Genomic DNA, 16,548 nt, shown 5'->3' with positions numbered 1-16,548 from the left:
TACGTGTTGCGACTAATACATTCTTTCACGTAATTGGACCATTAGGCTGATTATTTTGTATTACATAAAAAATATACACATTTGAGGGTGTTAATTTACAAAACACGTAAACATCGATAATAGTTAAAATACAGACATAAATAAATCGAGACAACACAGCATCATGTTATTTGTTTTAGGTGTATACGTAAAGTGGCAAAGAAATGCTCAGAGTATTTGATGATCCGGATTTGGGGATACGATACTGATGGGTGTAATCATAAATGAAGAGGTAGAGATCAAAGTCTAGAGCGACTTATATTATTGGCAGAGGCTAATACGAATTCGCCAAGGTTGACTACGAGTTTGAAAGTGGTGCAAACTGGGACAATTATTCTATGCAAAATGAGAATTCGTGTCGTCGTGAAGAGTGTGATGTTTTGGGAGCAATTGGATCAACGTACCATTGATGATGGATTTTCCAGGTAAAATAATAAAATAGACACTCGGCAAATGAATAAGTGAATATCATAAGTAAGCTCTCAGAAATAGATGTTCGTGTGTTATAAAAGAGACAGAGAAAAGAGTCTGGGTGACTACGGTAAAAAGAAAAAAATCGGCAAAGAGAAATGCGTTCTTTTGTTGGCTATAATCAGACAGCAAGTGCCTTATTTGATTTCAAGTGAGGGGAGGATTGGGTTTGATCATGGCTGGGTTGTCACAGCGACGAAAGTATAATACGACATTACACCAATTCTGGAATACACTACGTTTAAATTGAATAGCAGTTATTGGGTGTCGGATCCAAATCTTCCGTTTCTCCAGGATCTCCTACACTCTTTGCCGCGATCGCTATTATACCAACGCGTTCATGCATGAAACATTAGCATACTATAACGTACAGAAAGGTACTCTTTTATTAATATATATAGCTTTAGTGAATCTAACCTGTTGATTTATTTGAATGCTGCATTAGTTTGTCGAAAGAAACAATTTTCATGGGCAACAGCGCTATGGTGATAAAGCTCTGTGTATGCGACCCCATCAGCCTTTTAATGGACGGCGGCGTTAGCGGTGATAGACGGTTCATGACGATCAAATCTCTTTCAGGCGGATTTGCAATGGTACGATGTTCTTGATGAAACTGCGGATCAGGCTGGCAGTGATTCAGGTTTGAGCCTCCATTTTTTACTATTGGTTCACGGCTGCAAGATAAATCCATTATGTTTAATGTGGGCGTACATGCGGAAGAGCAGTGCATTATTGATTGGCAGTTGAACTAGGTCAAGTTTGCAATTGGCTATCCGTTATCGGCTAAGATTCAATTACAATGTTTCTTTTAACGAGAAACGTACGTGGGTAAACTGTCTGATCCATTTTCATCATTTACATAAGGCGTCTTTGCTGAATGGCAATCGTTTGACAAAGTGAATAACGTCCTAATGAACACGTCAACGACCTGAAATCCATTGCGGAAGGTCTTTGAATAAGGTAGTGAGGATTTAATCTGTTTAATAATTTTTTTTATGGATCCTACAACAGAGAACTACTCGTGCGCTAATACAAAGTGTAAACTTGGGTTCCTATCTTATAGTCTGAACTTTATACGAAAAAGATTTTCGAAGGCGTTACTTGACACCCTACGAGAAATGCGAACTTTTTTTAAGTATTCCTCGTCTCATCGTTTTTTATAGTTTCCTTTATGGGAAATGACAAAACTTTTGGAAACGATAAGAGCCAGTCAACTTAGCTACGATCGATTTTAAGCCCGACATTTTGTTCAAAACTTCGGACTTCAAATTTGAATTGGAATTCCATGAAACATAACCTGCTAAATCCAAAATTAAACGCTGATTCCGAATATCTAATTAGTTTTCCCTTAAATGATGTAGTTTCTGAGTAAAACGCCAAATGGTTTAACGAAACCACTTTGAATCCAAATAACTAAAAAACTATAAGCTTCATATAAAAATGAAGTAATATTTTGTGATCCTCGTCCAATTTAAAATCTAAATCATGTATTTTTATAGCTTTATCTAGGTTTTGAAAAAAAAAAGAAAGGAAAGAAAATGTCGGGATTATTTTTCGTGAAAAAAAGTCGGACTTATAATTTTGATTTGGAATTTGATGAAACCTATAACCTGTTAAAACCAATTTTGAACGCTAGTTCGAATAAAATATTATTTTTCCCATTAATTATGTAGTTTTTCAATAATACGCAATCAAAGTGGTTTTAGCGAAACCCCTGTGAATTCGAATAATTCCTTAACTAAAAATCTCTCGTCAAAAAGAACTTGATTTTCGACATGGTCGTTAAATTCTCATTCTAAATCATGTACTTGTTTAATCTATATTTAGCAAAAAGAAATAAATTGGTCCCAATTTTTGGTCCGAAATTGCGTTCCGTATATATAGTCCCATTAAAGCAAAGGCCTATAAGTCGATTGCTGATACGGTCGTTGCGCTCCAATTACCTAACACCTTTATGGGGCCTTGTAGTCTTTGTTAATGACATCCATTGATATATAGTAAAGGTTAAAAGATGTGGGATGGTCAGCGGGAACGACGAAGGTCGCAAAGGACGAATGTATATGACTAGTCAAGTTCCTACTAGTAGAATTAATTAAGAAATTTTACTTTTTATTGACGGGAGCTCGACGTCTCAGCATTTCCACGGGTTCGGAACTGTTGCGGAGGTTCCTCCCTGTTGGTCGAAAGAGATTTGCAACCGATTGGCGGATGTTGCGTGACAAAACGCAATAAAGAAGCGGATTGATTGCAGAATTAGCGTGACCCAACCACAAACTGAAGGAATGCACCTAACATCAGATGAATTTTAGATCGCTTTAGTACAATCACCATCATGCATTATGCAAAAGGTAAAGAACCATCAACAGGTGGGGTGCCGTTTTATCCATTTCTTTTAATTGGTCGTTCTCCATCGTGTCGAGAAACAGCTGCGTCAGGTTGTAGGGCATCCAACAAACGGCAAACACGACCGCTATGATCAAGAGCGTACGAGCTACGCGACGACGGCAGTTCAACAATCGAGAATCCCTGTTCAGGATTATTTCACCTCCTAATGTTGTTTATGTATTAGATAAATAATTAAACAAGAGACAATTATTTCTGAAAAAAAAACAAATAAGAATTCCTTACCGTCGTGATTGTTGGTCAGAATGCTGGGCGTGCACAATTTGCACCCCATACGGACGTAAGCTGTGACCACTAGCAAGACGGGCAGGACGTAGGTGGCGACAAACAAAAAAATACTGTACGCTATTTTGTTCCAGTTTTCTTCCCATCCCTGTTTGCAGACTTTGCAAATAACCAGTTCACTTTTTTCTCCGCGAAGAGTGATTGTCTCTTCGTGCTGGACGACAAGAACGGGCACAAAGACGAGGCTAGCTACCACCCAAATAGAAAGAATGACGCACCGTGCTACGCGTTTGTTGAAAAATTGTCGAAAGACGATCGGGTGACGAATGGCAAAGTATCTGCATCATGTTAGAAAGAGATTTTTACTGAAATTGTAGATGATGGTGATACGTACAGTTAAATGAATTGGCAACTAATTTTTCCAGCTTACCTATCTATGCTCATGGCCAAAATAGAAAACATACTGGAACTGGCAGCCACCCCTGCGTTTCAATAAATCAATCCGGTTCTTTAGAGACGTGACAACTTGGGTGGCATTCACAATTAAGTTTGATATTTTTATCTTTCTGCTTCATTTCAAGACGACGCGTAACAAGTGCAAACGTTGATTTCGGTCAACAACAAAAAAAAGAAAGCTTGAAAATAAATAGAAAATCTCGAACAAAGTCCGCGACTGAAGTATACCCAGTATTCTTATTGAAAATTTACATATGACTTTTAGCTTCGTGTTTGCTGGACGTGACCCCCTACTGGCCAGCGACCCAAACTTGGACTACAAGCCAAGTGCACATACAAATCAGACAAAATCAAGTATCCACATTGTTTCTCCTGCGCAGTTTTCAACTATAGGTTCAGAACGGAGGAGTAAATAAAATAATAATTTGTTATATGCTTACCTTGGAGATAGGTGGCAAACTTGCACATAAAAAGCCCGTAGAACCAAATAACCGTAATGTTTTGCGACATGGCCATTGGCATGCAAATCAGTGTCACCAGAAGATCTGCCACCGACAAGTTGACCAGAAAATAATTGGTGACACTACATTACACATAAAAAGAAAACAGTTTATTAAAATTAGTTTTATTGCGATGCATCCGATAAGCCGGCTGACAAAACAAAAACAAAACTTGTTAAACATTTTATTGCCTAGACTCCTGTTTTCCTTTGAAAAAATATTTACGACGAGCTACGTCCAATTTCGCAAGTAACTTTCCAGGTAACTGCCACGAGCGACAGAAATTGAAACCAAAAATTTAATTAACGAAACAGCGTCTCGAATTGCATTTTAGTTTTTCGGATTGTTTGGGTGATTGAAGGTCGAATAGGCAGACGGGTTACGTTGGTAACCGATGACATTTGCCCTTCCGAATATAGACTCTGTCGTCCTTTTAAGCCGACGATCACGACACAAAAGTCTGACGAGTATAGAGAAGAAAAGTTCGCAGAGTCTTATCGCGTCTTGTATTGGAGATAACCGTCGATCGGGCCGGCAAAGCCTCCGGTTCAAAAGCCTTGTAGTGTTTTCTTATCTTGAATTCACGTTCTGTTGCCTTTCATTAGCGGCAAGATAATTGCGAGGGGAATCCGAGAAGCAACTCCATTTTAGTATTTGAGCATAACCAGGCACTTTAAGAAAAAAATGTTTGAGGGTATAGAGGAAAATTATTCGAATAAAAACCTGGAAAAGTTACGGCCATGACCCAAACACCTTTTTTGACCAAAATCAACATATGCGGCACCAATTGAATTCGTTGCCGGAAAAAACAAAAATGTTTGTTTTTTATCCCAAACGATTTCTCTCTGAATCTCGTGTCTTTCCCAACTCTTTCAACCGACTATAAACGGTTGCTTCTTCAGCTGTAGCTGAAGCTGCGGAGTGGAGAAATGTGTATTGCTAAACACAAGCACCACATCGTGAATTCATGATGCGTTCGTCGATTTATACGACCTGCATATAGTGCCATCCCCAGCGAATCTTTACGATTGACTTTAATTAGTCGCTAGAAGCCAATAGCAGAGCCAGTTTGAAAGGAAGTAGCTCCGAATGGTCATCACGTTTCTTCCACTTCTTAGCATTTGGTACCGGTGCATTCAACAGTCAATTAGTTTTATTCAAAATAAACCGTAAAAATACTTCTATAGTCGAGAATTTTGCCTTGACATGTCCAAGCCATTGACAAATTCTTTCAAGTCAACGCATTCGATCCACATAGAGTGACAGAGATGAATCGAAAACATTTAATGAATTTCAAAGAGATATCAAACTAAATAAGACAAAGAAAAGAAACCCAAAGGGGGAAAGACTCTCTACGTTTATCCGCTAACAGTGGCTGAACAAAGCAGTTCTTCTCAGTTGGCGTGCTGCTGTTGTTCTAACGCAATTGGCTACAATTCTTCGTCGCATAATTGGCACGGGTTTGGGCTACGTGACTGTCCAGCAACGGTATACTTCGCTGACCGCTATGGCCCGTTTCATCTCTTTTCTCTTTTCTGTTCTTTCTTGGTATTCTAAACGTACACGATTGCGAGTTCAGTTGTACTTTTACAGTATTTCATTCCTCCACCTTGTGGCTGTACAAGCTCCGCAAATTTATTGCTCATAACACCTGACAAATACCAACTTCAAAATATATAGTTATGGCAGTTTTTGGCTTTGATTTGTGTCTACATCGAGCTATTTTTCTAGCCTATCACTAACTTGCCAGTGGTTAAAGATTTAACAGACTACAAAAACAAAAGGATAGCGAACTGGTACATACTCATATCCGCAATATAAATACAGTTCATTCGCACGAAAAATGTACTAAATGTTCCAGTCACGAACATAATGTTATCGGCAGATGCAGCACGTATAGAATAACGTCTACGCGCATACATGGCATATCTTCGACCACTGTGAAAGATGTAGGTTCGTTTGGATTAAACCATTGGCAGAAAGTTCCGTCAGCACGGAATTCGAGAGTCTGTTTTTTGGAAGCCAAAGCTGTTGGGTAGATAAGGTCATGACGGGGACATAAGAAATGGCTTTCCAATCCTATTGGTTTGTTTTTGGCTTCTAACCCCAAACCATTGATGGAAACAACGTGACATTTGAAACTGACTGGACCTATCCATTTCATTTCGCAACAGATCCCGACATGTTATTCACTGTCCCAAGAAAAAAACATGATAAATCATTTGAACGTGCTCAACCTGTGAAGATGCTGATAACGAAAGATGACGACAATGACAAGAAGATTGGTAACAGCAGCTACCAAGAAAACGATGCAATAAAGAGCGAGGACGATTAACTTTGACGGCTCGTGAAGATAATAAAACGCACTAATCACTGCGCCTCTATATTCATCCGTGGTCACTGTCCCGTACCCGTCAATCACCACTGATCCATTTTCAAGCAGCTGTCCTTGCAACGTATGGCCCATAACCGCTTTTTTCGGTCCACTCACGACCGCAGTTTCAACAAAAACACATTGTTGCTTGATCCGGCTATAAAGCCCGTAAATCCTAGTGACGTTTGAAACGAGTTGTGCGAGATCTTCTTATATGACGGGACTATCATATGTGGGCTTGTGAGAAAGAGGAGAGCACACGTCAAGCCAGTTGGGTCGTTGAGTTTCGACTGAGACATCTTTGACTGCTGGCTGCTAGAAATGGTGGAGCGACATGAAAAGCTTGGGTGTAAGGCATGTTTGCTGGCGGATGGGCAAGGCGGATTTGATGGGGTTGCTCTAAACTTCATCGATCTCGCCGGAAAAGTTTTATAGTTTTTCACGAACAACTTGCCTCTAACTTCTGCGCGATGGAAACGTAAAAAAAACAAAAACAAAAAAACTACGTAGCATGAAAAGAGCAAATCTTTAAAATAATGACAAGTAAATTTACCGTCTTCAGTCAGTCAAAGAATGAGAACGTAAGCGGATGCTGAATGTTGTTGAATTGGATCTCAAGAGGTGTGGTTAATATTGCTTTCAGTGGAAGTAGGTCAAGTCGATCAGCCAAGGAAGATATTGTTAAGAATACAAATAAAAAAATACTTGAAACCTCGGTCTCCTTTGAAGCCCTGAAAACTGCCCACGGAAGATGCTAGATTACCCTCCTTTTATGTCATTATTGTGCGAACGTGACGATTCGCTTAGCAAAAATGCTGGTCTCGTGGATGTTGTGGGGAACACCAGCTGCAAAATTTTATTTGTCAAAGCTCTGTGATGTAAAATTTGTAAATGTCCTGTCTGTGCCAAAATACTCGAGTGCTAAATCCGAGACTCGGTCGTCTTGGAATCCGAGTCTACGTCGTGTTATAAAGCTGTTTTTGGTAAGTTCAAAAATTCGTTTATGCATCGCTTTCGTCAGATCGTCAAAAACTGTTTCTTCTTGTTTAGAATGGTTCTGTTTCAACATGGCAACGAGGAAGTATAAGACATGTAGTACATATTTATTAGATCCGTATATGTCACTCAGTTTTCCAAAAAATGCTAAAGTGAAAGTTCCACCACCAAAATTTGGAAAAAAGGCATCAAAGTCGACGAAGCATAAAACAAATACTGGGCTCTTCCACGAGCCACCAGACTAATAAATCACAATTCTTTTGTTTTACTTTTTTTCGGGCGTTCAACCTTTTCCATGATGAAATGGGTTTTCCATAAATATCGATAATTCGCTGTATTCCCTTTTAGGGTGATCAATAAGCGACCTTGCTTTTAATGGCCATTTTAATAATTTGGCTTCATTTGTTTGTTATTAAGAGAACCCAATAAAATGTACATTTATTTTTATCCATTGGCTACACGCAGCTCGGCTATACACTCATTCTAGAGGGTTTTAACAGTCATTTTAAACGTTTGTTCATCTACGGAATGCGAACTATAATACGTAGGCGTCTACGACCCGCTTTACTATCACGCCAGTGTCAATCGATTTAATCGACCGGATGTATCACGGCTAGGAGACGATATTTGAATTTTGCGAATTCTTTGGTGTAAATGCTGCGTCTCTGTTATTCACTTCACATTTCGCAGTGAGCCAATTTAGATCGCATAAGCTCATGACCTAAATGTCGTTCTGACGTTTGCGTAAAACCCGTTCGGTTCCACACGCGTAAGTCTTAATATTAAGCTACAACCAGTCATGGCTTTTCCAGAAAGTAGAGGATATTAGACTTGTTTTCGACTTGCTACTAATTTCGGGATTAACGCCTTAGTTCGCAATGTTTTTCTTGGATGGAACGACTGAGAACAAACGATCAGTCACACCGATGTGAATAATATGTCTTTTACGCACTGTAGGTGGTAATCTAGTTCCACATTATACTCATCAAGAATTTAAAGATTGTGAATATAAAAGAGTTACCTGGACAGATTAAGTTACGAATGCTTGTTCGGCTGAGAGACATGCACATCTCGGTTGACATGGGGATCGTTGTGTAGGCGTGTAGGATTCGTTTTCTTTCTACTAAATGATTCCCGGTCTCCTGTGTCGTTTCCAAAATAAACAGAATTCGTTTATTTCAGCTGCATCTCACTATCGAAGAATTACAAAAATGTTGAAAATTTATCGTTCGTGGAATATTTGTCAAACAAGTACAACCATAATATGAAAGCTCTGCTGAGGTCAAAAAACCTAGTTGGTATTTCAAAAATATTTTCTTTACCATTTATGCTGTCGTAAAGAATGCTCTCATTGTATGCTTTTTGATCTCTAAGTTGTTTGGTGGTACGTCAATGAATTTGATTGCAATCTCAACATCATACTGCATTACCCAATGCAGCTTTGCATGAATCTTTACATCGCGATCGAGTTGCGATACCGATGTTCAGAGAACATTCGCATAGGAACGGATATTGAAAATACGTTTTTCGAGAATCGATTCACCCATGGTAGTAAACAAAACCGCTACAGCGTTTGTAGTTAGCTAGTTACTCCATTATAGATAGACAAGTACTAAAGTGAAAACAAATACCCCACAGTGAAATATGGTTGTCTACTGGTTCTAGTACCGACTCTTCAGCTGTCCTGAAGAGTTACTGTCTCGTATAAATAAATATACCTACTGGTACGGGGCATATCTGCAACTAGGTCAACTAGGTTATCATCTTTCACTTGCAGCTGTTCATGAAGACGTCGTGGTGTCATTATTTTACGAGCCATTTCTTATAAAAATTTCTAAGAGCATGCAAAAGATGTAGGCCAATTTTACCTTAAACTTTTAAATAAAATTTCAGAAGGGTGTTGACTTCACATTTCTTTGGCACACCAGTGGTTCTAACTGTATATAAAACCAAGTAGTAAAAACACTCCTTCCACACCTAGACCTTTAAAAGCGAGTTATGCAGCTAAATGTTCATTAAATAAAACAAAACTTTAAAACAAGTACAAGTTAAGAGATGGTACCTATATTGATTCTTGACAATTTTACACTGCTAAGAGAGTTCCTTAGCAGACTAACATGTGTACAGCAGTGAACAGTTCAATTGGCTTTAAAAGTTTGGGGGTACTTTCACACCAGCTTGTTTAGCTAAGTACAAAAGCTCTTCTCGGTTGAATCTGAGCTTTTCTTCAGCCTTCTGAGCATCCCTGATCACCTTTCGTTCAGCTTCTTCTGCCCTCCAAGAATCTTCAGCAGCCTTGTTAACCCTGAAGCGATGGGAACCCCACATAATACCCAGCAGCAAGGCTGAGTAGCGACCAAACTGTAAAAACAAACAAAATTGTAATACCACTATTCTTGTAATGAACAAATAAATATGATAACCCTGAACTGTATGGTACTTTGGAATAAAATATATCATATTGATAGTATCTTATAACACAAAGCATCCATTTTCTGTCGTCCCTAAGCGAAACTCTTTAACCAGAGGTTGTCGTTAAAGAGAATTATAAAGGGACACTTTCTTAACAAATCTTGGCATACATCGTCATAAGATACTGCTAAACATTAACTTGGCGGATACCAAAAATTAAACAGAAGAACGTAGAATTGAATGACTTCGGATAATAGCGTGGTACATATGGCGTTAAAAACCCACAGAATTCAGCAGTAATTTCAGATTAACAATAGTATCTATTGACCAGCCATTACGTATCGAACATGATAAACAGTATAAATCATGACAAAGAAATATAGATTTTACCCTTAGAAATATTAAATAGGGAGCAATTACCTTGATCAGTGGAGAGACTTGAACTGGAGCAAGAGCGGCCATATTTATACGTTATTGGCTGACTATGAAGCTTTCTTCTCTCAGACTGAACTGAACGTTGTCACATTTGTTTTTTACCTCTGCCACAACTAGCGTTGCCATTTTCTAAATATAGGAAATTAAAATCATTATTCCAAATTATTATCACATAAATGAATAATGGAAAGAACTTCATATTAAACTATAACTTTGAGGTGGTAAAAAAAAATCTATTTACGCTACAGATTTACAATTATGGGGCATCTTTTCAAGAAGTTATTAATTCGTACTCTTTTTTTTTTTTTGCTTGAAAGAGACGGAATTTTAAAACTTTTTAAAACTTGCATTTCATTCAAGGACGTAAAAATAAATTAAGAAAACCATAAATGCTGGAGAACAACTAAATTTTCGGCGATATGATGAGCATGACGCAGGCTCGAACAATATTACCTATGGGATAGAAGTTGAAGAATTTTATCGGAAAAAAATGGTATACATATTTTTTTTATTTGCCGAATATATTTTTTTCTGAAACCTTCACTCATACATTTTGTCTCATTCATGACAGTTGAGAAAGTTTTCCAATTTCTTTGATTAAGGACTTTTGAAATGCCAGTTCTTCCGTCGGAGAAATCGCGTTTGCGGGATGTGCTGGGTCTAGCTTGTGATTACTATCTGGATCGGCGGATGTAATTTGGTAGTTCGCGTCGACTCCTTTGTATGAATTGAGAAACTCATTTAGCACTTGCCAAGCTTGCATAAGTTGTTCCAAGGGAAAGTCTATAATAATGTGTAAACTGGATTTAGCAAAGCAGAACTCTATTTCCTCAAAATGTTCCGTAGCAAAGCATGATAGACTACGTTCTAAACGCACTCCTTAAATGTGTGGATTGCCGAATAACAAACTAATACCTGGATTACGTCGAAGATTCTGCACAAAGCCAGCGTACAGTTCATGTACATATTTTTGCTCCTTCGCATTTGAGAACAAAAAGTGATAGTTCATTGTTGCATCGGTTGAATTGCTTTCGAGAGAATCCAAGTACAGTTTTAAAAGTATCCAGTTTTCCTTAAATTGACTCAACTTTAAACCTTAGTAAAAAAATAAAGGCAGCATTATAGAAGTTGAATCAACTTTTATGAAGAAAATGTCAGTTGTGTGAATAAATGGAAGTACTTGTAGATCGTTGCAGTTCATAAGCTATTTTTGCTAATTTAGCAAGCACGGCTATCTTGGTTTCGCCATCCTTATGCGGCTGGGCAATGCTAATGTGCTTATTTTGTTCAGCAACAACGGCCGGTGATTGATCCTTGCGGTTACTTTGTGGACGTGCCTCAAAAGAGCGAGGATTTCTTTCTTTACTTTTTTCATTTGTTTCTGCGTCTATTCCTTGATAGGAATCTAAAAGATTTTTCAATTCCTGCCAGTACTCCAATACTGTGTCTGTTCGATACTCTGAAAAAGAATGATAAAAGATACGAGTAATGCGTTTAAGACTGAAAATATGGTAATGCCGAAAATGAAGTTCCGCTAACCACACCGGTCCGATTTGATACCTGTTGTAAGTCGCAAATTTGTAACAAAATCCAGGAACATTTGGCGATTTCTGTTTGCTTCCTCTGGGGTTGAAAGTGTGAAGTCCGTGTAAGCTACAGGCATCCTGTTGGGTCTCGATTCAGGTGAAAAGGAATCCAAGTAAAATTTGAAAACCATCCAGCTTTCTCTGTATTTTTCCAACTGCTTCTCTGTAATGTAAATTAAGAGTCATTAAAGGTCTCAGCAGGAAACATCCCTGTAATAGAATGTTTAGGATTATTATAATTGATTGGATAGTCAAAACTGAAGTGATTCTATAGAGCAAAAATGCATGTTGTCAAAAGAAAGAGAGGGAGAGTCCGAATGGAAAAATTACTTGTGGACTGCTTCAATCGATTTTGAAGTTTCTCAATTTGGTCAGCCAACTTATGCGGTTGCTGAATAGCTGCAGTCCTAGAAGTAAGGCTGTTTACTGGTTGGCTCTCGGCGGCGATAATATGAATTCCATGATCATTATCCAATCTTGTAGTTGCGACGTGGGTAACGGGGACGTTGACCGTTGTTTGGGGAGTGCTCTTTTTATTCGGAGAAGTTGTTTTTACTTGAATCACTGCCGGTTTCTTTGTCTGAGGCCCTTTATAAGACAACAGAAATTTGTTGAGGGCAGTCCATGCTGCCATTATTTTTGTCACTTGCGTGCCTGAATAGAAACATGAAGGAACGATTAGGGAACCGGCGGATTAAAGCCATCGAAGGAATACATGACTGTTGCACACCTGTACTATTTCGCATTTTATCGATGAAATTTTCAAATAAATTTTTCCAAATTTTAACTTCTTCCGGAGTCGAAAGAAGAAATGTTGCATTGATTGTAGATTTGTCAGTTGTCTTATTGTTTAATGTGTCTAAGTAAAGCTTGAACACCAACCAGATTTCTTTGAGTTTCTTCACTTGTGATTCTAAAGGGGAAAACAAAAGTTTTAGTTTCTCTTCTCCGTCTTGAAAATTGCCATACCTGTTGCAGTGCGAAGATTACTGGACAAGTTAGTGATTTTGCCCAACACGGCGTCAAATACTTGTGCAGTTTCAAGGCCAGGTCGTGGAGGACTGGCAGTTGTTGTCTGCCTTTTTGATGCCCTGGTAGTCCTTTTCTCTCCCGACATAGTTGACGAGGCAACCGGAAGGTTCTTAGTTGGAGTTGTTGTACTTTCTGCAGCAAACATTATTTCTTTTACGGTGAAGGTCGTTGGTTCTGTAGCTGATGGAGTGGTTGTTTCTGGAATAGGGTTTGTCTTTGTCTCAACCGGAATTATTGTTCCTGCAGACGGAGACGTGACATATGTTCCAGTTGTTAGGTCTGTAACCAAAAGCATCATATCTGTTGCCGGAGGTGTCGAATGTACTGAAGTTGTCGATTCTGCAAGTGGAATTCTTTCTGTGACTAGAGGTTCCGGTTGAATAGATGAAGGGCCCTTTTCTGTAGCTGAACTTGTTTGTTCTAGACCAGGTACTGTATTATTAGAAACAGGGATTCTGTCTGAAGTTTGTACCACGTTGAGTGTAAATGCAGTTGTTTCCACACTCTGAATATGTGGTTGTGTAGCTGGAATGGCTACTATCGTTTCCGGAGTTCTATCTAAAGCCGAAACAGTTGGTTCTTCGTTCGGAGACGAAATTGGTTTTACAGCAGTACTGATTGATTCCACAGTCGGAATGGCCATGTCGGCAGATAAACTATGGGGCATAACTGAAGTTCTTGATTCGGCTATAGTGATCGGTGCACCTGGAGTGACTGACTCTGGGGTTGAAGTAACTGGCAGCGCAGCCGGAATAGTTGGCTCTGCAGCCGGAGTAGCTGGTTTTGCAGACAAGGTAGCTGCTTCTGAAGCTGGACTAGCTAGTTCTGCAGCCGGAGTGGATTTGTCTGCAGAAGAAGTGGTTTGGTCTGCGGTTGAAGTAGCTGATTCTGCAGCCGGAAGAGCTGGTTTTACAGATGGAGTAGTTGCTTCTGTGGACAGAACAGTTGACCCTACAGTTTGGGTTGCTGGGTCTGCAACAGGAGTGGCTGAGTCTACAATAGAAGTGGATAGTTCTATCTTCGGGGTAGTGGCTCCTAGAGCCGGAGTAGATGGTTCTGCAGCCAGGGTAGCTGGCAATGTAGCCGGAGAAGCTAACTCTGCAGCCGGAGTAGCTGAGTTTGCAGACGTGCTAGCTGGATATGCATCTGGAGTGACCGGCTTTGCAGACGAGCTAGCTGACTCTGCAGCCGGAGTAGTTGTCTCTGTAGCCTGAATAGCTGGTAATGCAGTTGAGAGTAGCTAACTCTGCAGTCTGAGTAGCTAGCTCTGGGACCCAAGTGGTTCTTTGGACCGTGGATGTGGCTGGTTCTGCGGCCATAGTAGCTGGTTCTGAAGCTAAAACAGCTAGATTTGCAGACGACGTAGCTGATTCTGTAGCCAGCATGGTTGACCCTACCACTCGAGTAGCTGGGTCTGCAGTTGAAGTGGTCGATTCTGCCATCGGAGTAGGTGGTTCTGGGGCCAGAGTAGATGCATCTGCAGCCGGATTTGCTGGTCCTGAGGCCGGAGCAGATGGTACTGGCTCTATGGAAGGGGTGACTGATTTTGCAGTCGGTGTATCTGGCCCTGACGTCACAGTACCTGGCTCTGTAGCAGGAATTGTTGGCCCTACAGTCGGAGTAGCTGGGTCTGCAGTAGAAGTGGCTGGTACTTTAGCCGGAGTAACTGACTCTGTGGAAGGAATGGCTAACTCCAAAGACGGTGTTGCTGATCCTCCACCCCAAATTGTTTCCGTAGGATACGATGAGGCTGGCCATACGGAAGGAATTGCTGGTTTTTCAGACGTACGGGAAAGTTCTGCCTCCAGAGTTGCAGGGCGTATTGGATCCATAGTTACCACCGACGTTTGTTCACCAGTTGAAATTTGTTCTGCAGTCAAATTTGTCTTTTCTGCAACTGAATTTGTTATTAGGGCGACGGGTGCAGTCATTTCCATTGTCGGAACGATCTCTTTTGTAACGACGCTGATTGCGGCAGGGGTCATTGTTTCCCCAGCCAAAACTGTACTTTCTGTGACTGATCGTTCGGTTGACGAAATCAATGATTCCGCATTTACAGTTGTCACTCCCATACCTGGAATCGGATTTGTAGACACCAATTCTGGCTCTGTTGATGGATTTGCTAGAATTGAAACTAAAGTCATGGGTTTTGCATCCGGAGATGTCGGTGTCATCTGCTCTACAGCAACCATTACAGTTTCTTTAGCCGGAATTGTTTCTGGAGCTCTAGTTGTCGGTTCAATAAATGATGCTACTGTTGTCGTAATAGTTTTTGCATCGATACTTGTGGCTTCTGCAGCCAGAGTTGTTGGTTCTACAATCTTAGTTTCCTGGGTCACCGGATTTGTTGGCTCTACTGTTGCCGTTTCTACAGCCGGAATTCTTTCCGTTTTCAAGGTGGCCAGTTCTGCAAATGAATGCGTCATAACTTCGATTTGTGATGTTGTTTCTCTAACCGGAATAACTGTTTCAGCAGCCACATTTGTTGTTTCTACAGGAGTAATCGTTCTTTCAGCCTGTGCGGTTGTTTCTGCAGTCGCAATGATCGTATTTGCAGCCGGAGTTGTTGATTCCGTAATGGGAATTCCCGTTTCTGCAGCCGCTGCTATTTTCTCCGTAGCCATAGCAGTTGCTGTCAGTAATGTTGTTCCTTCATCCAGGCTCGTTGGTTGCATAATCGGATAGTTTGGTTGTTCAGGTGTATGGATTGGCTCGCCAGTCGAATGTTTAGTTTCTTTCTCGTACAAATCTATTGGCTCTGCTGCCGGGCTTGTCGCTTCTTCGTCATCGACATAGTGCAATGACATTAGTTCCATTGCCGATTCGGCGGATGCATGTGCGTCTTCTGAAACTGATGTAGCCGTTTCTGGTTCTGGGCTCGCCTCCTCAGCCAGAAGCAATGATTCTGCATCTGGAATCGCCCATTCTGTATCTGGATTTGTTAGTTCCGGTACCAAGATATTCGTTTCATCTCTTGAAATCTCTTCTGCTGCCGCAGAAATAGGAGAATCAACCTTGGATTGGGAAAATAAGAAGTTTTACTCTTTTCTGCGTTTGATTGTTTGTTACATTTTTCCCTGCAATTTCAATACCTCAGTAATGTTTTCCTGTCCTTTTCCAGGTTGCAACTCAAACGATGGATCCCTTAAAAACAAAACAAAAAAAGCATTTTCCATGGTGTACTTGACGTTATAGTCATGTAAAGAGAAATTCTACTTTTTGACGTAGCCTATAAATTTTAGTTAAATTAAGACAAAAACTATTGTGCTACTGTGTATCTGCTTTGGTCGCTTCCACGGATTGAAACATGCTGACCACAGGGGTTGCTTCTTCCGCCGATGCTATTAGGGTTATTGCAAAGAGCAATATCAACAGCTGTGGATGGAAAAAAAACTTAAATTTTTTGAAATTACGTAGATAAGAAAAAATAGTCGTACAGTATGTCTCACCAAAAGGTTCATCCTTGCTCTGTTAATGGTAGTTTTGAAAATTAAGAACCAGTTGTGAATCCCGCTGTTAAACGAATATACTATCTTCGAAGACTCTCTAATTGCCAGTGACTGCAAATAGCTGCGAATTTTGCGATTAAATGCTACAAGTCACGTGACTTTTAAAGCCC

At 40.0% G+C, this 16,548-nt stretch overlaps 4 protein-coding genes across 7 annotated transcripts; all 4 read right to left on the bottom strand.

The window, feature by feature from the left end:
* Nucleotides 1-41: 41 nt before the first annotated feature.
* On the bottom strand, nt 42-9,470 carry LOC116917505 (QRFP-like peptide receptor). 4 transcript variants are annotated; one of them, XM_045168878.1, is made up of 9 exons: nt 9,333-9,470; nt 8,486-8,656; nt 4,035-4,177; nt 3,569-3,620; nt 3,139-3,476; nt 2,868-3,058; nt 2,617-2,798; nt 928-1,184; nt 42-831 (listed from the first exon to the last, which is right to left on the bottom strand). In XM_045168878.1, exons 3-9 carry the CDS (start codon nt 4,114-4,116, stop codon nt 752-754), a joined length of 1,182 nt encoding a protein of 393 aa, XP_045024813.1. In that variant the 5' UTR covers nt 4,117-4,177; nt 8,486-8,656; nt 9,333-9,470; the 3' UTR covers nt 42-751. The 4 variants fall into 4 exon arrangements, with proteins under 4 accessions (XP_045024813.1, XP_045024814.1, XP_032778900.2 ...); XM_045168879.1 differs by having other exon boundaries at nt 8,486-8,606; nt 9,333-9,452; XM_032923009.2 differs by lacking the exons at nt 8,486-8,656; nt 9,333-9,470 and adding exons at nt 6,332-6,931; nt 7,022-8,477 and having other exon boundaries at nt 42-870.
* Nucleotides 9,471-9,506: 36 nt separating this feature from the next.
* Nucleotides 9,507-10,440, bottom strand: LOC116917518 (ATP synthase subunit e, mitochondrial). Its single transcript, XM_032923025.2, has 2 exons — nt 10,297-10,440; nt 9,507-9,825 (listed from the first exon to the last, which is right to left on the bottom strand). Exons 1-2 carry the CDS (start codon nt 10,336-10,338, stop codon nt 9,613-9,615), a joined length of 255 nt encoding a protein of 84 aa, XP_032778916.1. The 5' UTR covers nt 10,339-10,440; the 3' UTR covers nt 9,507-9,612.
* Nucleotides 10,441-10,823: 383 nt separating this feature from the next.
* LOC116915298 lies at nt 10,824-14,096 on the bottom strand. Its single transcript, XM_032920387.2, has 7 exons — nt 12,867-14,096; nt 12,628-12,810; nt 12,228-12,551; nt 11,872-12,060; nt 11,492-11,770; nt 11,227-11,406; nt 10,824-11,094 (listed from the first exon to the last, which is right to left on the bottom strand). The coding sequence occupies exons 1-7, from the start codon at nt 13,594-13,596 to the stop codon at nt 10,874-10,876; spliced, it is 2,106 nt and encodes a 701-aa protein (XP_032776278.2). The 5' UTR covers nt 13,597-14,096; the 3' UTR covers nt 10,824-10,873.
* LOC123469692 (proteoglycan 4-like) lies at nt 14,096-16,262 on the bottom strand. The gene is made up of 2 exons (XM_045168876.1): nt 16,022-16,262; nt 14,096-15,943 (listed from the first exon to the last, which is right to left on the bottom strand). Exons 1-2 carry the CDS (start codon nt 16,103-16,105, stop codon nt 14,102-14,104), a joined length of 1,926 nt encoding a protein of 641 aa, XP_045024811.1. The 5' UTR covers nt 16,106-16,262; the 3' UTR covers nt 14,096-14,101.
* Nucleotides 16,263-16,548: the final 286 nt, after the last annotated feature.

The sequence above is a fragment of the Daphnia magna genome, linkage group LG2, assembly GCF_020631705.1.
Source record: "Daphnia magna isolate NIES linkage group LG2, ASM2063170v1.1, whole genome shotgun sequence".
NCBI lineage: Eukaryota > Metazoa > Arthropoda > Branchiopoda > Diplostraca > Daphniidae > Daphnia > Daphnia magna.
This window is presented reverse-complemented; position numbering and strand designations above follow the sequence as displayed.